Here is a 23720-nt window from a genome sequence, read left to right as displayed (position 1 = left end):
TATATATATATATATATATATATATTTTATTTTTTTTTATTTATTTTTTATTTTTTAATTTATTTATTATTATTATTATATTTTTTTTTTCTATTTTAGGTGCCCTTTAATGTTCCCTAGTAGTATCCATAAATCCCACAAATACGTTTTTGGGATGTGCGAATTCGTATTAGTTGAAGCATGTAAATTCATATGAGTTGAGTTTTAATGTGAATATCAAACACCAAGTAGAAAATAAAAATGTGAAATGTATATATTATTGTGGTTTATAAAGTATAACTCAAGTCGGTCGACTATCTGAACTATCACAATCTGTAGACTGATCGTCGCACCCTCACCTCAAAGATTGGTTGAGCGTAGATAAATCTTAAAGTGTTCTTTCATCCGCGTTTTCCCTTATGGCAGATTTGAAAATTCAATTTTACACATTATAATTTCCTTCGATTCTCGCACCGACCCTCCTATGGAAAAGTTAAATGCTTAAACGATACCGTTTATTTTATTTTATTATTAGAGAAAAGTCTAGTTGGTTGACTAAGCCAAATATTTGCCATCAACTACTTTTTGTTGATTTAAATTGTTGCGTACGTAAAGTAAATTTAGCCATGAGAAATTTTTACGAGCTGAAAAGGATAGTGAATATAGGAAGGAGAAAATTAAATGTAAATAGTGGTCCCACTAAAGAAATAATTTTATAGCCTATTTGACCAAATTTTTAAAAGGTAAAAAATATTTATCTTTTTCAGATGATGTTTAATTTGAAAAGTAAATTATTTAATTAAGCTTACGAAAGAAAATAAGTGATTTTTCCAAAATAGTAGAAGCTAAAAAGGTAATTTTTCTCCAAAAGTTTGTTTAAGTAAATACATTTAAAAACACTTTTTAATTTTTAGATAGAAAAAAAAGTAATTATATTTTATTTTTAAAGCTGACAAGTATTTTGGACCAAATATTTATAATTACCGCAACAAATAAATTAGATGACAGGGAGTATGAATTTACTCAATTAGTGTCCATTTGCACATATTTTTAGTTATAATATAATTCACATGTTACGTACCAAATCTAATTTCCCCTTTTAAAGGAAAAAAGAGCCACAACTTCCAAGTTTGACCTAAATGCTCAGATTTAATTTCTTGTAAGTAGGTGAGTAAATATATTATTAATGTTTGATATGTTATCATCCTAAAATGAGTATCTTAATTAGAAACTAGAGTAATATTTAATTTTTCTTTATACTATTGATATAATGGACAGAAGACGATCAAAAATTTGAAGTCTATAAATTTCTATAAAGACCTTAAGTTAATATATGATAGTAACTGCGTCACTATCAAATATTAGTGAATTTTTAATATCTATACAAAATCTGATGTAAAATTATTGAATTTACGTGAATATATTTATTATATTGTAAATTCACGTCCGTTGAATTTTTCTTGATTTCCATATAAACTTCCTTACTTGGCACAAAATGTCAAAATCACAACAACTATCGTCTAAGTTCAACTTTGCATACAATGACCAAGTAAGAAAAAATTGTCTTACATGACGTATACTATAGATATTTTCTCATGTTAACAACAAAACCTAATTATTAGCAAAATATATAAATATGTAGTTTTATTTCAATACGTTAAATCGTTTTTTAAAGATAAAGATTTTCCATTATAACAAGAAAATAGATAGCGTAACAAATTGGAAATAAAGAAATTTCCCAATTTTGAAATCATTTCTCAATTTGACCAGAAAAATATTATAAAAAAAGGATTCGTCTTCACATTATGAACTTGTATTTCACGTTGGCAGCAATATTTGGTTACTAATTAACTACAAAGTCATAGCACTAGACTTTTCAACAAATATGAACCAAAATTTTCAATCAACTTTATAATAAGACTTTCTTTATTAATCCCCCACAAAGTTCTCAAATTTGAGTAATGTGAGACCTTCGGTAATAAGTGGCGGATCCATAAATTTTATCAAGTGAGTTCAATATATATATATAAAAAAAATGAAGCAGCATTAAATGTTGTGGGTGGAAATCGTACCCGCGTGCTTTAGTCAAATTGTAACTTCTTTGCCGCTGGGCTACATGCTACTATTGATTTAAGCAGGGTCAAATTAAATATATATAGTGTTTTGTTTCAAAAAACAGATTGAATATATATGTATATACAATGTATTTTTTCGACGAAGTGGGTTCATATGCAACAAGGTAGGTCTGCCCCTGTCGATAATAGTAGAGCTCCAATGCAGATATCAAATATCAGATTGAAATTTAAAAAAAAATCCTACAAACGTCTTTGGTTGGTACAAATTAAAATATTTTTTGTTAGGAACACTTTACCTTTAGTCCTTTACTATGAAACTTTTTGACATTAATCGGACCCTAATATAGATATCGAACACTGTATTGAAAAAAAAAGTCCCTACAAATTAAAGGGTTCTCAATTTCTTGGTATTTTGATGTTTGAATAATTCAGAGAAGCACGCATTTCAAGAATTTTGATGTTTGAGTACAAATGCATTAGTTTTTGCTTATATTTTCGCTTGAAGGGTATATCAAACCCTTTTCCCTTTAAGTAAATATTAAATACTTAAAAATATATGATTATAAACCATGTTATTAAATTGTATTAAATTTAGATCGTTGTAAGAGTACACATACTCTCAATTCTGAATTAAATTATATGCCTCTGGAAAAAAGTTTGGACTTGCAGAATTAGTGAAAGAAATTATACAATTGAGTAAACATATTTATATTTTTAACGAAAGATTTAGTTAGATTTTTATGTTGGTATAAAATATAAAGAACTTCTATTATAGTTTGCATGATATATGTACTTAAATGGAAAAATATAATCAGTGAAAATTTATATAATTAATCAATCTCAATTTATTTGAGACGGAGATGTATAATTATTATAACTTTACCTTAGGCCTTGGGGTAGCTACATAGAGGTGATGTGTGATGTAATGATTGATTAGTATTCAATGATTTATTTAGTATGGTCACCTAAAAGCTATGATATGTGGTAAATACTTCATTTTTAAACAAAAAAAAAAAAACTGAATTAGTGTCCTAAAAGAATAATGTTCTTTGGTAGAGAGCATTTAATCCTCAAATAGGACTTTATGATAGCAACCCAAATTAATTGACCTTAAAATAAATATATAACAATAGAATGAGATAAGCGATATTTTGTTCAAAGAAATGAAAATGTATCGTACAAAGTGACAGTTCCAAATAGGACACCTTTTGCTGTTAACTCTTTTGTTTAATTGTTTTATTCAAAATTGCTATTATTCGAAATATTAGTAGTTTAGTTGGCTGACTAAGTGAGCTTTCATCTTATTAGTGAAAGTTTGATTCTCCATATTAATCCCCTTCCCATCTCACCTTCTCCTAACCCCAGTTTTATTTTATTATTTAAAAAAAGAAGAAGCTATTTTCAACATAAAACTCGAAAAGGAGTAAGAATGTCCTTTAACGTATAAGAAATGACTCAAAATACACTTCTTCAACTTATTGAATAAAGAATGTTCTTAACGTATTAATTAGAAAGAGTGAAGTGATAAAAGCACACCTAAACAATCTTATTTTTTTTGAGTTCCATACATAAATTAATAAGTGATAGTTTATGTATGAAACTCACACTTTTTATAATTTAGGTATAAAACTAAAAAAAAGAAATCAATTTTGATGTATTTTTAAACTTTACTCAATCAGAAATGACTCAAAAATATCTCCTTTCACCAATCGGACCAAATTTGCAATAAGAACCCCATATACTAACTCACCTAATTCAGCCTAATCCTCACTTTATACCTCCTAATTACACTTCATGCTTGGCAACATGGATCTTAGAAGTTTTTAGTTATTTTATGGAAAATTCACCCCACTTATCTATTTAAGGTTTACTATTACAGTTTTTAGATGTACTTTTTTTATATTATTACTTATAACAGTTTAATTACAAATATCAACATATTAGTTTTAAACTATAATTTAATTAATTTGATTTAATTAATTAGTTATTATTTTTATAATTACTTTACAATTAATAAGTAAGAGAAATAAGATAATCAATTGCCATTATTTCTTACACCATTTTAAGGATAACATTAATAGAGAATTAATTGCCATTATCTCTTACACCATTTTATAGATTTTTTTTTTCCAGTTTTCACACCCCCACCCCCATGTTCCTCTTTTACATAGAACTAATTTTTTCTCTCTCACCATCTTCAACGTTCATCTTCTTCATTAAAAAAGAAAATCAGCAAAACTCACGATTGAGCCCCATGGATGTGGAAGGAAAAAAATAAGATAACATACTTTCGTTTCTGTATGAATTTTTTTGTTATGTTTGATAATTGGAAGAAGCGAATGCTTACTTGTGCCCCACTAGAAGTGGATCTGTATTTGTTTTAAAATTAGCACATGTTTTAAAAATTATATGTGCAGGAAAGAATGTCAGATATGAATTCTGATTTTTTCTTTCCTATTCTTTTGTTCTCTCTATCAACTCTTTTGTTGTCGGTAGCAGGCAGCTCGAGACGAGGCGTTGGCCAAGGTTTCTGCTCTTGAACTAGAGATAAGTGTTGCAATGCCAATAAATAATAAAATTTCGATAAAAGATGCTTCTTCTCAGTCGAAGATTAGTCAAGCAAAGAAAACAGTTCGTCATGCAAATCAAAAGGGAAAAAAAAGGAAGGTGAAAATTGTAGAAGCGACTCATTCTGTTTCGGATTCGAATTAAGATTTCGTATGTGAGATTAAAAAGAAAAAAATAAAAAAGCAATAAATGTCGAAATTGGTCAGTCTTCAAAACCAATCAACAAGAAGAACAACAAGGAAGGAGGACTCAGAAATCCCAATTTCAAAAAAAGGCAAAAAAGTTGTTAGGATAAGTATTTTATTTAATTTATTTTTGAATTATTCAATTTAGTATTTTATTGTATTATGATTATTGTTGTTACGAAACTTATATTGATGTGAAAACTGTACGAAATTTGAATAATATTTGTATGGATATGACACTAATATATGATATATGAATATTGTATGAAATGTGATGGAATGTTGGTATTCAACTGGTATGAAGTGTTTTTTGATATTTGTATGAAATTGGTTTGATATCAGTAGCTCAATTAGTTGATTTTAGTGTCGTTTGTTAAATGTTACAGTGCACATGAAATCTGGTATGATGTTTGAATAATATTGGTGTGAATTTTTTTTCAAATATGGTATATTGTTTTATTAAAATTTATGTACATGAATATGGAATGAAACATGAATAATATTGGCCTGAACTGAATTTTATATATAGTGTATGAATGTTGATATGAAATTGATTTAATTTTTGTATAAATTATGTGAAATAATTAATTTATAACTACTTATAAAATGAAGTTGGTATCAGAATGAAACATGAATATTGTTGGTAGGCTGGCAAATTCATTTGAGATCTCAATTACATGTTTTTTTCAATTTTTCCAATGGGATATCAATTTGATACCAAGTGTACACCAATTGGGTACAAATTAACTAGTTTTAGGTTGACTAATTTAGTTGAAATCTCAATTACATGTTTTATTCAATTTTTTCAATGGGATATCATTTCGATACCAAGTGTACACCAATTGGGTACAAATTAACTAGTTTTAGGTTGACTAATTTAGTTGAAATCTCAATTACATGTTTTATTCAATTTTTCCAATTGGATATCAATTAGATACCAAATGTATACCAATTGGATATAAAATTAACTAGTTTTAGATTGTCTAATTCGGTTGAAATCTCAATTACATGCCCTTTTTTAATTTTTCCAATGGGATATCAATTTGATACCAAATGTATACAAATTAGATGCAACATTAACTAGTTTTAGGTTGTCTACTTCAGTTGAAATCTCAATTACAAGTTTTTTTTTTAATTTTATCGCTGGGACATCAGTTGGATACCAAATGTATACCAATTTCATACTAAGATTTGAATTTTCAGTTGATATCAATTGCATACCATCATTATCTAGTTTTTTTACTATATATTTGAAAAACACTTAATACACAAATGATTAACTAGTACACATAATAAATGTTTTGAAATTATAATTCATTACCTTAAAAGACAAAATAAATCAAAACATGAGTTTGTCACATTAAAACAACCAAAACAAAATAAAAATAAATATGTCTTTGTTTTCCAGCAAGGTAATTTGAATATGTCTTCTTGTTGTGTCCCTCCTGACGACATGTACTGCACGTAACCTTAGACCTCTTGCATTTCACATCAGCAAATCCTTTCCAACGTTCATGTTGTGATCTCCCTACAATTCTTTTTGAACCAGACGACTATAATTTATGCTCCGACACTTTTTGAATTGCATATTTTCATGTTCCATCAAAATTATTGTATTAGTATTACAGGATACAAAAGTACAAAAATCTTTACAAAACTATATATAATATGATAATACACACTGAAACAATATTTTTTTGTATCAATTTCTGCTCCGATACTTTTTGAATTGCATATTTTCCTGTTCCATCATAAATTGATTATAATAATAACAAAATTATACACACTCGTCATTATTTTTTCATACAAATATCATTCAGACGGTATACTACAAAACAACTTTCATACAAAAAATAATATTTCACATTTCATACTCACTTAATACACATTTCATACAACAATCATCATTCATACCAATTTTATACATTTCTCATACCAAATAATTCATTACTCTCACACAAATTTATACACAAATGACAAAACATATATAAACAATAAAATCTCAAATTTCATACGAAATTAAAACACTTTTCATACATTTCTTCAAAAAGCTAAATAACTTTTTTACACATTAGTGAATACATTTTCATACCAATTTCATTACATTTATACTACCAAATTCATTCAATATTTTATACTTAATTTATATTTTTGAAAAAAGAAAACAGTAATCAATATTACAATTTTACTATACCTACTTAATCTACAACGATAAAACTATTTATATTTTATACATTTATACTCAAATCTTTCATATATTGCGCCTATTTCTCACGAAATCATGGTTTTGACAGTATACAAATTAATCAAACAACAAAAAAAAAAGAAACTTATCAAAACGTATTATGAACAAAATTAACAAAAACGTATTATGAACAAAAATTAACAAAAATAAATTTTGACCAATCACTAAACAATAATAAATACTAACCTGAAGGATCCCATCTTCCACCATGTTTAATTAATATTGATACGGAGTTGTCCATCACAACAAAATCAAGATTTTTCAAAGAAAAAAAAACTTCAATTACTCGAGAGTGAGAAGATTTTTGGCAGAAAATTGAAGAGAGAGAAATGTTGAACAAAAAAAAAAGGATAAAATTAAAATTTTAATTAAGTTTAACTAATTTGAGTGAATTAAGGAAACTAAATATTCTTAATAAGTTTGAATTCCTTAATTCGTGCTAATTAGTAATTACCTATACTCAATTCAAATTAAATTAACACCCCTATTTCTGTTTTTTGCCTTTTTGCCTTCAAAAATGTTTTTTTTTGTTTTTTTTTAAAAACAAATGTTTTCAATAATTAAAAACAACTTTTTTTTTAATAAATTGTTAGAACCTGAAATTTTTAATTAAAAATAACTTTTTTTTTAATAAATTGTTAGAACCTGAAATTTTTAATGTTACAACTTGAAAGTTTAAATGTATTGCTATAACTTGAAAATATTAATATAATATATGTCAATATATGAAATTTCCACTTATTTTATTCCTTAGTGGGCTTTTGGGCCTTGTGAGAGAATCTTACAAACTTGCCAATATATATATATATATATTGAATTCTGAAGTTTGGGATTTTACTCTCTTCATCCTTCAATTTGGATATACCTTGAATTATAATATATGTATACTTAGTGTATAATATACATATACTGACTAACAACTATAAATATATTTGAACAAGCGGCCCAATGTGTGTATGTCCTTTCCCTGGGCTTTACATTTATTTATGGGGAAATTTGTAAACAGATTTAAGGAAATAATGCTTTATAACTATAGTTTATCTACTTACGCTTTATGGATAGAGTTTCTTTTTCATTTCCAGGGTAGTTGGCTATGCAACATTAAATTAGTATATAACGTTTTTTCTGTTTATGATTTATACAAATTTTGTTTTTTAATAAATTGATACATGAGCGCTAAATATGGTAACATAAAATTTACCTAATCACATGATTCAAGCTAATAGTTTTAAATTAAATATTTTTTCATAAAAGAGTTCTATAACGATACAAACACCATAACAATTGTTTTCCTCATACTACTGATGCGAGATTAAACAAAACAAAAAATCTAGTTAATCAATATTCTTGTATATTCAATGGGTAAGGATTTCTTTCAATGAAACTTCATGTTTTGAACGACAAAAAAGAATACTATTGATTTGTATAGTATATAATTGAAATTTTCATATACGAATTTTGGTTGTTTTGTATCTATTCGAATTGTTGGTTGAACAAATTATATGAAATTGTTCGTTGTTAATCAATTTTTTTATCGTTTGTATATATGGCATATGTATATATGAATTGTATATGTATCGGCAAAAAGGTCGTGCTTTGTTTTCATTAACCTGTATGATTTATATTTTGTTAAGATTTGTATATTGTTTTTGTTATAGATATGTAATTGTATAAAAGTCTATGTATAAATGGAAGTAATTGTATAAATATTTTGTATATGTATAACTCTGTCAGTATACAAGTGTTTTGATTTGTATATGTATATTGATCATTTATGAATATGTATAAATAGGGTTAAATTGATTTTGTATAATGCTATGGTTTACTTTGATTATATATACAAATAATGATATGGTTTACTTTGTATAATGCTTAACATTAGGCCTTCATTCAACCATTTCCAAAAGGCTGTATACAATGATGTTATACTTTGACGAACTACTTGAAAAGTATAAAATATTGATATTAATTTAATGCATATATTATACAAATACATTTAAAAAATGAAAAATTGTTAATTACCAGAATCAGATCCAAATGATGTCATGTATAACAAAGTATTGCAGGATTCTTTGACCTCTGCAATGAAACTTCATGTTTTGAGAAAAAAATAAATATAATGCAGCAATATACAAACGAAAAAAAAAGACATGATTTAGGTGGTTACCTGCAAAAGTGAAAACACGATTAGGAGGGAGAGAGTGAAATTCAAAATAAAAGTGAGTGAGTGAATTTAGGAGAAAGTTAGGGGAATGGAGAGAAGAGAGATAAAAATTGATTTGTATAAACGTTTATACAACGGAAGAGAAGCGTGATTTAATTCGGTATACAAATAATAGGTGGGTCCCTTATTTAATGGCAAAATTTATAAAACTGTATTCATTCAAAGTAATTAAATTAAACTATACCCACGTTGAATAATAACATAGTAATGTTTGATATCAAGACATAATACTTAATGGGAAATTACGTTGTTAAGCAAACTTATACTACTTAATTACTTATCATAGCTATAGTTTGCTATAATTATCATTCGCGACTAACATTATATATACATTAATTACGTGGGATAACTTCGAGTTTGTATAATTAACCACGTTTGAATATGTATAATTCGCCAAAATATACAAATACATATGTCTAATATACAATTATCTAACCAATATACATATACAATTCACCTCTCTCCCACTCTCTGCCCTCCCTCGCTCACCTCTTTCCTTCCTCTGTCAATCTCGCTTGCCATATATACAAATGCATATGTATAATATACAATTATCTAACCGATATACATATATAATTCACCTCTCTCGCTCTCCTCTCTCAATCCTCTCCCAGTCTCGCTCGCCTCTCTCCTCCCTCTCCCAATCTCGCTCGCCTCTCTCCTCCCCCTCTCAATCTCGCTTGCCATATATACAAATACATATGTATAACATACAATTATCTAACTGATATACATATACAATTCACCTCTCTCCCACTCTTTGCCCTCTCTCGCTAACCTCTCTCCTCTCTCTCCCAGTCTCGCTCACCTCTCTCCTCCCTATGACATGTAGCTACAAATTGTACTTATCAAACTATAGCTATGAAGAGTAATTAGGCTATTTTTGAGTGGCTATATGTGAAAGTTCCTCATACTTTAAAGGGAAATTATAGAAATCTCAATAGTTTAAAAACTAATTACTTAGATACACTTTAGTTTGTAATATTATGAATCTGATAAGATTTTGGTGTGTCCATATACGTTCAGATACGTGTATTTCAGGATACATGAGGTCAAATTTTGGTGTATTTTTTTTTTTTTGGAGAAACTACATAATTAGACATACTTCACTATCATATATATTGTTATTAACTATACTCTCAAACTAGAGTCTATTTGAGTAATAAACTCCTAAACTAGTGAGATTTATGCAAGTTTTCCTAATTTTTTCTAGATACATGTATACCTTACCTTCAAAACAAATACAAAACTCAATCAACTAACAAAGAAATTAGTTCATAAAAAGGCATGAGAAAAATTAAGCACAAAGTTGTCGCAATGGTTTTTTTCTATGAGGACAATCGGGATGATTTCTCAAATAGTCTCGACTAATAGTTACCTTTTTTTTTTATTTCACTTTGTTTCAACAAAGAGAATGACTTTATGATACAATATAATTTCCAACAAAGAACGTTTTAGTAACCATCGTTGAGTTTAAGCAAAAGTACATCTAGAATTTTTAGAACATGGTGCACCACTGAAAAGGGGAAAATAATTGATGAAGTATTGACGTGGGAATTGGTCCATATTTCTCTAGTAATAACTCAACATTCAATTAAATGCCTTTTTGGAGCATGGTTATTAACAAACAATATATATATTGGAGATTTCATGAATTCACGTGCATCATAATTTGGGCCTAAATCTGCTCTTGAACGAAGTATATGAATATCTTGAAAACGGGGGAGCATTTTAATGTGTAATTAGAATCTGTTATGTTAAATGGTTGGAAAGTAAAACGCGTATTAAGAAGTAATTAATAAAAGACCGAATATTCTCCCTAGTTTGAGGACAATTATAGATTATTTAAACACTACACAAGTTAGGTTATAGCTAAATCAGCCAAACATTTTTTTTTAATTGCTACAAAAAATAATTTTATACAAATTATTACTGTATGTGTTAATTTTCATAGTACAACTAGGGACAATATGTATTACTAAATTTAAAAGCAAAAAAAAAACTTTGTCCATTGTGAATGATGCCAAATTAAGCAAATCCATTTAATTACTAACCGTTTTAATCCCTTTTTTTTTGTTAGGTTTTAGACTGATCACATTTAGCAAAAATAGTAAGTACTAATAATTGAATCCAACATGTGCAATTGCATAAATTATTAACGTACTGATAAGTGGTTACTATGTGAAATTAAATTACCAGTACTATTAATGCCTCTGAAAAATTAAATATTGATAAAATCATGAGTAATAAATGTTAACATTCAATGATAAATTCATATATAGGGTCTTATATTACAAAAGCGACATACATTCACACGTCCTTCGAGATGGCTCAATTGGTTCGTGGATGATCTGGAATCGATCCCCCTCAATGTTTTTTGATTTGAGCATGTCGTATAGGGCTTGCCTAATGCAGTTTACTACAATTATGTATGTGGTTTGCTAAGTGTGTTTTTTTTTACTGAGTTTTCCTAATAATTTTGGAAGCTTTACTATGTACACCTAGTTGTTCTTAAGTTTACTCTTTTGTTTTGAATCAATTAATTGTATAAAGTTAGGGAGCCTAACTAATTAATTACTTGATGTCAATGAGAGGTTAGACACTCTATCCCCCTATTATCCATGTTTTCTCATGTAGGATTTTAATATACAGTTTGGGGTCAACATATAATTATATTAAGCACCATCTATGACAATGAAATTCATAATTCAAAGAAAAAGTACATCTTTCAAAGATTTTGAGACAATTATTTAGTGACAATAATATAATTGTCGTTATATTATATTTAACGTATGAATATTTTTAATCAGCACTTTATATAAATGTTACTCAAGACTTTAACGATTATGGATGTAATGGTATCAATTTATGTAGAACTTTACCAAATTAGAGTCGTAGGAGTCTTTATAACATGGTTTGAAAATTTGAAAAGAAAGGGAATACTTGAAGTTGAATATGAAAAAGGGTATTTGGAAGTTAATTATTGTAGTATTAACTAGCATATATACTTTTAACAACATATTCAGACGTGTAATTCCACAAATAGAATCTGAAAAGGATATTGTGTACGCATATTTTATCCTTACATACATTGTGAAGGTAGAGAAGAACTAACATAATTTTAAGTATCCAATAACAGTACTTAACCAATTCAAACAAAAATAGGTGAAAGATATGCCAAATCCAAACAAGGCTTTAGCACCATAACATAATAGACAAAATCCTGAAATATTAAGATAAGAAATACAATTACATCTTTGAGATTACTTTGACCATGTTCCAGCTCTATCAAATAATGCACATTTGATCTTCAGAGATGACTACTTACTCAATAAACCTGAAAATTCATAACAAAAAATGAACTCAAGAATATTAATTAAGATAGAAAATATTGAGACATAATTTAGTTATATATTTTAAAATATAGTACTCTTTATGATAGTTCAACTATTTTTTAGTTAAGATTGACACAATTCAACATGATAGTCGCAAGGGCAAATACAACTATATAGTTCCAGATATGGTATTAACAATGGCAAATGCAACTATTTAGTTCCATATTTATCGGAACTCATACTTGCGACGATGAAATATAAACTTATGTATAAAAATTTATTCAAATTAAATTCCAACAAATGACCAAGCAAATACTCTCATTCTTTTGCATAGGCCTGAACTCATAATCATAATTTAGAAAAATACAATGAATTCAATGCTTAAAAACTTAAAAGTCGAATTCAAAGTGCTTAAATCCTAGATTGACAACTAGAAAACAAGAAATTGTTTTCGTCTGTGATATATATAATTAAATAATTAAAATTATGCTTTCTATAGCAACTAAATTTTTAGATAAGATTATCACATGAGTACCGTTCTAAATGATTTTAGTTAACATTGACACAATTCAACATAGTATTAGCAAAAAGGGCTAATACAACTATATAGTTATAAGCTCATCTGAACTCATACTTACGATTTTGGAATATAAAGTACTTACATATAAAAAAAATTATTCAAATTAAATTCCAACAAATAACCAAACAAAAATCTCATTCTTTTGCATAGCTAGACCTGAACTCATAATTTAGAAAAATACAACGGATTCAATACTTAAAAAAAAAAAACTTAAAAGCTGAACTAATAAAACTTAAATTCTGGATCGATAACTAAAAAGCAAGAAACTATTTCCATATGTGATTTAATAACTAAATTTTTTTTAGATGAGATAGTCATAGTACGGTTCAACTGAAAAATGACAACTAACCTTTTAATGGTGAGCATTAGGAGAAGCAGAGGAATGATGTTCATGATGTTCACCATGGATCCTAGCTGGCACTTGAAAATCAGTAGTGAAATGTCTGCTATTATTGCTAATTTCTACCTGATTATGAATTAAACCATTCATTAATGGCCTTTCTTCCCAATTAGCATGATGATTAATCAAATGTGAAAAATTGGACTGAAGGGGTTCCCTTTGAGTAAATGCAGTAGCATTTTGAGTGAAAAATGTTTGTGGTAATAAATTCCAACTAGCCATCCTTGGATAATTTGCTTCAAAATTTTGATTTGAGAAAAGGGTAGAATGGTCATCATCATGATGACTAGAAGTTGAATCCCTATGAAAAGTTGTGTGAAGAGATAAGCCAAGATCTTCGTTCTGTAACGAAGATCTTGGCATTATCTCATGTGGGTAGTTTTGGAAATTCATAAGCGAAGTTCCCGAATTCATAGGGAAAAATGATTTCATAGTATCACCAAGTGATTGTTGTGCTTCTCCTCCTCCGCCTCCTCCTCCTTGCATCATGTAGGAATTAGAAGAATTAACCTGACTCGGGTTATTTTCTTCTAATTCCCTCTGAAGCTGATATTCCGGCTGTTGCTCCAACACCACAACATCAGCTTCATTAGTACTAGTTGGAATCTGATTCGGATTCCAAGGAGGCAACTCATCTAACTTGTCAATAGCATTTTTCGCCTTTTTGATAAGCCAATCCACCGCCTTACTAGGCCGGTCATAACCCAATCGGTCCTGAACATCGTAAAATTGAATAGCTGTATGAGCAGCTAACCGGACCCTCCGGTCTCTCGGTCCTTTTGCCGTATAAACTTTACTATGCCGGTCTTTTCTACCAGTAGACCGGAGAATATGACCTCCTTCAACTTGCACTATCTCTCCTCCTCCCGTTGCTCTCTTCATTATAAATCTTTCAACATAGTAATATGAATATTCAGATTCTCACAATTTTCTTCTTATCATAAAATAACACTACTGGCTTTATAATAAGATCTGAAAATTAACTCTGCTAGTGCTGCAGCTGAGGCTGATCCCGAGGAACACTGACAACGTACGCTACAAATCCCATAGGCCCAATGAGATTTCTTTGTCCCAAATCTCAAATATCAAAGAGAAAAAAATTACTACTAACAATAAAAGAAAACCTAATTAAATTTGAAATTTTTGGAATTGTTTTGGCAATATTGAAAGTAGCATATATCTAGTTTAGGCTTTAGCTTTAAGCTAGGGTTAACAAAAAAAAAAAATTATTATTTTTTGAAGAAAAATGAAATTATAAGAATGAAAATACAATGAATGTAGTTATAGAGAAGGACTTATCTTTTTTGGCCTTTCATGGTCATTGGAGTAGTACTGATGTAGACAGTTACAGCACGTCAACTTTATATTTTAATTTTTTTTAAAATTATTTTTGCATTATGCTTCCATCAGTATCATTCTATTTCTTTCAAGTTGGAATTGTTTGAAAGAAAAAAAAAAACGTCATATATAAACATATGTGCATGTTTTGTTTGAAAGGTGTGTAATGTGTTCGGTACGATGAAAAATATTTTTTTTTTTTGTGTTCGATACCTAAAAAAAGAATTATTGTAAAATTATTTATAGTATATGATTTAGACAAAAAGCATTGGAGGTGAGTATTACGGGGGGCGGGGGTGTGTTGGAGGGTAACATTTGTGGAATTTGTTTTCCTTCGTAACGAGCACACCCTAAAGCCATGTACATATTTTAGAATTGGGCAATCTCCCGTACTTGTTAAAGGGAAGAATGCGGTTAAGGTTAGTAGCTAGTGTTGCGTTTGGTTAAGGGCGGAGCTATCATATTAGATATATTAATAACTATAGGCTTAACGCATGGGGATTCGAGGAATCGGAGTCAGATAGGCGTAAGGTGTTCATTCGAAGTTTTTGGTAAATAATTTTATATATATATATATATGATTTATTTTTGTTAAGTAGACAAATATAGGTCTACCAATGAAAATGATAAATATTCACAATTTATTAGACGACAAAGATATAAATACATAATTTATTAGATGGGGGGATATTTATTCATGTTAAATCACAAAATTGAAAGATTCATTTAAACACTTTTTTTCCAATTTTGAATCCCCTCAATAAATTTTTTAACTTAACCATTTATTGATAAATTCAAAATCCATAAATCATTAAATTTTGGCTTCTCTTTACCTTTATATATGACCTTATCTAAGTGAATAGTACTATTTATTAAAATATATGACTATTCATCATGCATCTATTATATAGTGGTGGTGCTATATATGCTATGATAAAATTTTAATGCAGCCTGAAAATAATATTTAAAATTGATATATGATCAACATTCTCATGATACATATATAGAATTATTTATGATTAGCTTGATCTTTTTCTAAACCTATTCATAAAAACTTTTTTCATTAAAAAAATTATATTAATTAAGGGTATTATAAACTTTAAAAGAGTGATGAGTAAATGCAACTCTTGATGGTCCCAATACAGCAATATATATAAATAAATTTAGACCCACCCTCATTGAAACATGACAGTGATTTCTAACTGCTTTTTCCTTCATTGCTCTATGAATTTTTGTATATATATATATTTTTTTTTTTCTTTTAGGGTTTTATCGTTGTTTGATATTTATTGGGGTGTGACTAGCTAAATTTGAATTTACACTGAAAAATTTCATATAAAAAATAAAGTGTTTTCATATTTCATAACGTTGGAACTCAAGAGCTCTGATCTGATAAATAATGAANACTGCTTTTTCCTTCATTGCTCTATGAATTTTTGTATATATATATATATATTTTTTTTTCTTTTGGGGTTTTATCGTTGTTTGATATTTATTGAGGTGTGACTAGCTAAATTTGAATTTACACTGAAAAATTTCATATAAAGAATAAAGTGTTTTCATATTTCATAACGTTTGAACTCAAGTGCTCTGATCTGATAAATAATGAAGATTTAGTACTACTAAAACAAGTCGAAAACCGACGGATGCCCATGATTATTTTTCTACTAAGACCGCGGACTTGATAACATCACTAGACAATGCATACTCTTTGTTGAAATATTTTCGTTATTTTTATTTGTACTCTTCAACTGCAGTTTTGCATTTCAAAAACCTAACAAGTGTCCTTTGATTTTCATAAAAATAAAATAAAATCATTTTTTGTAATTTGCTTACATCTTCACCCCGGAAAATGACCAATGGACATCTATAATTTTCTTAAAGTCCTTCGATTTTCTTTATTAATATTCTTTAAAAAAAATTGAAAATCCAATTATATTTATCAATTTCATCACAATTCTTGTTGGTAACTTTATATATATTATTTCGTACATCGGATTATATATAAATACTAGTTGTGATTAATTAACTTTAACTAACTAAATTTAAGGCATCTAATTGCCATCAATTTAATCAATGAATGTGATTTTTCTCGAATAACATATATTGTTTCTATGTTTAATTTTATAGAGCTAACTCCCTTTTACATTATTTTATATTTATTACTTGGTTTTATGTTTATGGTTTCAACCTTTTTGTCTTTGACAAGACGAAGACAGTTGAACTTTACGAAACCTTAAAAGAATGAAAAAGAACAAAAAAAATCAGTAATTTATTGCCTTATTCAATCGTTTCAAATTAAAAATTATGATTTGTACAGACAAGTAATTTTTAAGTTGTCATGTCACAATAATATCTAAAAAGATATATTTTTTAAATAAATTATCACCGTATAATAACGTGACAATTATATTAATGAGTAAAATTATAAAGTTAAGCGTGATCCACTATTTCACGTAGAATACTTTGAATGATTTATCTTGTCTTGTACGAGTATATATCTTCTTTTTAACGACGATACAAAAGGTACCACATCATATGATGTTATAAGAAAAAAGAATACATGCTACCTATTATAATAAATAAAAAATATTTACACATATTACATAAAAAAATTACTTGGCTAGCAATTTAGGTCATTAATTGCAAAAGTGATTATCTTTTTCAAAATTCTATAAAAGGAAGTGGTATACATTCGTTCATCCACTAGTCGTAGAAAAATTTAAAGAAGAAAAAAAAAAGAAATAAAGAAGGAGAAAGGTAAAATTAGAAAATGTATGGTCTATATTTATTTATAAAAAAATAAAGATAAAAATAAAAAAGAGAAAAGGGAAACTATAAAATCAAGAGGAAAAAATGTAACCTTAACTCGTGGAAAAGATCTAATATTCAAAAAGATATCCTTAATATGCTAAAGTATACAAGAAAAAAATGAAGATGAAGAAAAATAAGAAATTATTCAAGTAAAACTAAACACAATTCACATATAATAAACATAATCATCTAAAAGTTTAAACCAGTTATGTCAAATTGAACATTAATATATTAATTCAACTTTTTAATTTCGATTAAATTTAACTTAACCTGTTCATTTGACGCTCTTAATTTTTGCCCAAAAATTCAAATTTAGAAGGAATACATTAGGAAAAAGCATTTATCAATTGGACCTCCCAATAAAGATGATCAACTCTCATGCTCCCTTTATTCCAATTTGATAAAGACTTGCTTTCATTTTCTTTGAATTATTTGCATTACATTTCACACCTCTATTTTCCTTTTTATCATCATAGTCACATGACCATCATCCTTCAATTCCTCTTTATACAAATCAAATTAATTATTTTTATGTAGTACAAGTCAATCTCTCTCTTTCGCTCTTCATCTCCAATCTTAAAATTTTAAGTTTTATTTCGGAGCGAAAAGGTGAGAGTTTCTAGGCAAAAGAAAATGTTAATTAACATTTAGTTCTAAAAAAAATGACTACAAAAATAGGAATTTGTCTTTGATGTTTATATAATATAATAATATAACAATTCAACTTATGGAAATTGTGGTACTTTGTCTTTCGTTATGGATGGATGAGTGACACTCAAAAAGGATAAGAATATATTTATTGATATATGGATAGGAACAATACATGGGATAGATAATTAAAATGTGTTCAAGCTGCAACAAGCTAGGAAACATTTGTTGATATACATGTACATACTAAAATAATCCATATCAATCATTTTATTGGTGTTTTCTTATATAGTATATGTTTTTGGTGTTGAAAGTACAATTAAGTAACATAAAGTGTCTCTCTAACAATTTAAGCATTTTTTAATAATATGATTACACACTATAACATTATATATATCAAAGCAAATAGATGTCTTAGAATTGAATTTTAACACCATTTATTATAAAAAGAAAATTGTCACGTGCTTGACCCATTAAAAAAAAAATCAAACTCGCTCATAAGAAGGAGTGTTGAGAATATAATTAATTAAATAACAAAAATATAATCTCTCTAACAACTTAAATTTTTATATGAAATGATCGCGCACTTCAACATATTACACTCCTATCTCAACCTTCCAATACCCCCATCATTTACCACCAATTTTACAGTGTTTGTTTAGTTTATATATATGATTACTTTCGGGATAACTTTGTACTAGAAAACAAAGAATTATCAACAGACAATATTCTGTAGCTAAACAACAAAAAATCTCATACTAATCTTATCTAGTTACATATTAGCAACAAATTATAAACAGAATCAACTGGAGATTACCGACAAATTTCATAGCTAGCTAGCTAGTTCCATATTATCTAAAAGTGATTTTCTTTCTACTTACTTACCAATTACCAATAGACAGTGTATAAGAAAACCACTTATTTTTCACGAAAACATTTTCCTTTGAAATACACCCTTAATTAGATTACTACTAATATATATAGGAAAAGGATAGGAGAGAAATAATGTGAAAGCAATCCTATGGTGAAAGCAACATAACAATGAAATGAAAGTGTCAGTATGGTGTGTGATCCAAGAATTAGAAAACAAAGTCCATCTTATAGGTGTAGGTACTGCATGCTTCCTTCTGATAATAAAATCAAATAAATGTCTTCACTGATCAGCATATATATTCTGAAAGACAAATGAAAGAGACAACACAACATATATATAGCCATAGGATCAGCATCACAATATATATGCCTTAATTGCTTACAATTTATTATGACTACTCCTACCCAACAAAATGACAATATGTCACTTTCTTTTATTTCAGACAACTTGCAACCATTCATATATATTGGAGCAACCTCCCCTTCCCAAAATACAATTAAATAATATACACTACAACAAAATAAGGAGTTTTTAGGTTCAAAATTCAGTGGAGATAAAAAAATATTAGGTGATTTTTTCGATATGTTCTAATCTTGGTGAACAGAGTTACCTGGTATCTATTGTTGGTGAGGAGTGACAGATATCACGTTAAGAGCTAGTTCAGATACTACGGTCATAAAAAAAAAGAAGTTAATCCATAACTAAATGAAATTTCATAGAGTTTTGTAATTTGATTACGAAATTTTATCTATCGTTATTTTCTAGTAATGATATGAGCATCGATCATCCCTAAATGCCAATATGTTTCGATAAACATGTATTAATTATGGTGTGCTTTTTGGGATATGTAATTTGTTGGATGCACATCCTCAACTTGGAGAGAGGGTGTCCACTTACGTACTGGGTAGGAAATTATGCAGAATAATTTTGGAAACGAGTGATTTTGAATTATTTAACCTCAGTTTTCCTCATGAAAAGTAAAATTCGTTAAATTTGAAGTTTTATCTAAGTAAGTATGATAAAAAATTCAAGATCGATAACTTTTAAGATCATTTTTATAGGTAATTAATTGACAAGATCATGTGGATTTTGACAATAATTGATAACCTACGTTGATATTGATGGATGATATATTAACAAGAACAATAATTGTGTATCTATTAACAATACTGAAAATTTATCGAACCTATATAGATAAAAAAAAAACTCCAAGTCGTACCTTTTAATTTGAAGAGAAGAAGAGGTTACAAAAATTACAAAATTTCCTCCAAAAAATCCACGTTCAAGATACTTCTAAGTAGCCTTTTAATAACTTCCTCTTTGTTATTTCTCTTAATTAGGTTGGGTAAGATCAGTTCACATAGGCGATTCATGACCTAAACTCATATCCAACATATATCATGATAAGATTATATATTTTGAGTTTAACTAAACTTCAACATCTAGCATTTGAGGTAAGAAATATTGAGAACATATAAATATCTCACTATGAATGTGGGACTCAACACATTGGAGATATACGACGACATATCATAGCCAGATATTTAGTATTTGAGCTAGAAATTACTAGAAGATTCAAAATATGAAGAAGTAACACATGAAAATATTTAGAAATTCCATATCTATTGTATATATATATATATATAAAACAATAATTTTAATATTGTATATCGATGGAATTCGAATGAACCCTTATGTATGTCTAGAAAAATTTCAAAATAGGAGATACCACAAATACTTCACCTGTCCAAACCAGTCTTCTATTTCCATTTGGACCACAAATTCAAAGCCCAACTTGCTGACAATTGGAATGGTATAAAGACAGTTTTAGTAGTTGGGCCTGGAAATATATTTGAAAAGATAGCTAAAGTTTTTGAGTGAAAATTTTAAATTTCTTCGAAAACCTTTACACAAATAGCCCAACGGATTCATTGATTACGTATTTTAGCCAATATACATATATTATATATTGATTATACACCGTTATTTATATAAATCATAATGTACATAGTCAGTGCTAGATTTCTTCAAAGATATAACTAGAAGCTTTATACATCATCAATAAATCATAATGTACGTAATCTTATTAATATTTTAATTTTCTCTGACAACTTAAGCTCTATCTATTTAATTTGCCCGTGATAGGCTATTAATCTTTGGATTTTTAGGCCAATTCTTTTTTCAAATTTTACCCTGCAGGGGCAACAACTTTCACATATAGCAAATATAAAAATCATATTTATATGCTATAGCTATAGTTTGCATAATTGTGCTTCATAGCATGGTTATCAATATGTATATTTCGATATACATATACAAAAGAAGCAATTGTATAATTTGTTTCGGTATACATATACAAAAGAATCAATTGTATAATATGTATTTGTATAAAGCGAGAGAGAGAGAAAGATAAAAGAAAATTGGGCAGGGAAAAGTCTGTATTTGTATAATCATAAGTGTATATGATGAAAATATATGTATTTATATATGTATATACAATCTTCTCTCGCTTTATACATACACAAACGCAATTTATATATTTATGTTTGTATAAAGTGAGAAAGGCGAGTGAGAGTGGTGAGCGAGATCTGGGAGAGGGGAAAGAGGGGTATGTATATATACAATTTTCTCTAGCTTTATACAAACACAAACACATTTTATACATTTGTGTTTGTATAAAGTGAGAGAGGCGAGGAGAGACTGCCCAACGAGAAATGAGAGTGGCGGTTTGCTATGGGTTACAATTAAATCAAACTGTGATTATAACATTTAATTTAAATTAATAGTTTTTTATTTTATACAATTTTTCCCTAAAAAATTATGTAACAATGTTGTCGTCATGGGTAGAGTTCCTCATACTTGTGTGATGTGTGTATTGAAAGATAGCTAATAAAAGGACAGTTTGGTGCACAAAGTATTTTACATTAGATTGGTTCGGAGAAGGGTCACATCTTGAATGGTGTGATATAGACAACCTATTCTATTACAGATATTAATGGTAATTTAAAAAAAATGCTAGAGATAAAGGTAAATTAGGCCTAATATTATAACCGTAAGGGGTCGTTTGGTTGGGAACTAGCTATCCCAGGATTAATTCTCCTGTGAACTAGTTATCCCAGGATTAGTTATCCTGGGATAACTTATCCATCACTATGTTATAAATGGTGGAATAAGTTATTCCAAACATGTCAACCAAACAAGACATCAAAATTTTATCCCAAGACTTTTTATTCTAATCCCTGACACCAAACGAGTCCTAAGGGTAAATTTAGTTGGATGCTATAACAATAGAGATAAATTGTCGTATAATTTTAGATTTTGAGAAATAATTTAAAGAAAAAACTAATATTGAGAAAAAATTTGAAAAAAAAAATTATATTTTTTTATTACATAAAAAATGACAAGTAAAAATCATGGCAGTAAGTATACATGAAACCGGAAATGTATGAAAAGTGAAAACTATGAAAATTGAAATATGTTCAAAGCATCAAAATTGAATTCCCTCTCATTTGATAGGAAAATATTTTTGTTTTGACTTAAAACTTTAGCGGGCCCCATCTATATTTCTTCAAATTTCAAAATCTCCCTCGTTGTTCATAGATTCTCTACCAAAAATAATCATTAAAAATTCAAAAAAAAAAAAACTCCAATTCTCCCTCCTATTGCCCAAAAAATTAAACACCTACCTAAAATTTTACAAAGAAAAAAATTAATTTCAAATCCTTCCCTCCAACATTTTCAGTCCTTATACCTATAAATATTTATACAAATCTCATTAGATCTATCTATTAATCTCCATTTCTATTTTCTCCACATTACTTCGATTTCTCAAATGGAGGTTTTAGATATTTCTATATACGAAAATGAATCGAATAAAGAAAATATTGCGCCAAGTTCTGTAGAAAAATTGTCCACAAATTGTTTGAAGGTGAAATGCTGCACAAAAAAATTTAAGAGGAATTTCAAAAGGGGGCCATTGAGGGATATTACTCACCTATTCGATTCGCCGGTTCAGCCTGGTTCGATTGCATTCAAGAGATTCCATCAATCCGTTTGTGGAAAACGGAAAATGGTTGATGAAGATGTTGATTTGTTGCAGAAGAATAAATCGAAGATACTTAGAAGAGATTTCAGATAGTTTAGTTATGTTTTCGACTTTTCACTCAGGTTCTGTATCTAAAAGTGATGTTCCCAACGGTATTTTCTACTTTGAATACTAATAAGACAATACTTGTAGCATAGGTAAACAGATGGAACATCATTTTTATTTGCCCAATTGTATTTTGGGGAATATATGGAGACAGAAATTTGTTATGGCATAACATTAATTAGTAGAATTGATTTGATAGAAGAAACAATTCTGCTCTCTTTGAATTTTTATTTTCTAAGTATTGTTTTTGTTTTAATTTATTTGTTTTATTTCTTATTTTAGTTCATTCCGAAAGGAATGTTTTT

At 28.1% G+C, this 23720-nt stretch overlaps 1 protein-coding gene across 1 annotated transcript; it reads right to left on the bottom strand.

Annotated features, from left to right (window-relative positions):
• Nucleotides 1-12415: 12415 nt before the first annotated feature.
• Nucleotides 12416-14853, bottom strand: LOC125875853 (transcription factor TCP4-like). The gene is made up of 2 exons (XM_049556896.1): nt 13541-14853; nt 12416-12613 (listed from the first exon to the last, which is right to left on the bottom strand). The coding sequence occupies exon 1, from the start codon at nt 14471-14473 to the stop codon at nt 13544-13546; it is 930 nt and encodes a 309-aa protein (XP_049412853.1). The 5' UTR covers nt 14474-14853; the 3' UTR covers nt 12416-12613; nt 13541-13543.
• Nucleotides 14854-23720: the final 8867 nt, after the last annotated feature.

Source organism: Solanum stenotomum, chromosome 9 (assembly GCF_019186545.1).
Source record: "Solanum stenotomum isolate F172 chromosome 9, ASM1918654v1, whole genome shotgun sequence".
In the NCBI taxonomy this organism is placed as follows: domain Eukaryota; kingdom Viridiplantae; phylum Streptophyta; class Magnoliopsida; order Solanales; family Solanaceae; genus Solanum; species Solanum stenotomum.
The sequence above is the reverse complement of the archived record's forward strand: the minus strand, read 5'-3'. Positions and strand labels throughout refer to the sequence as shown.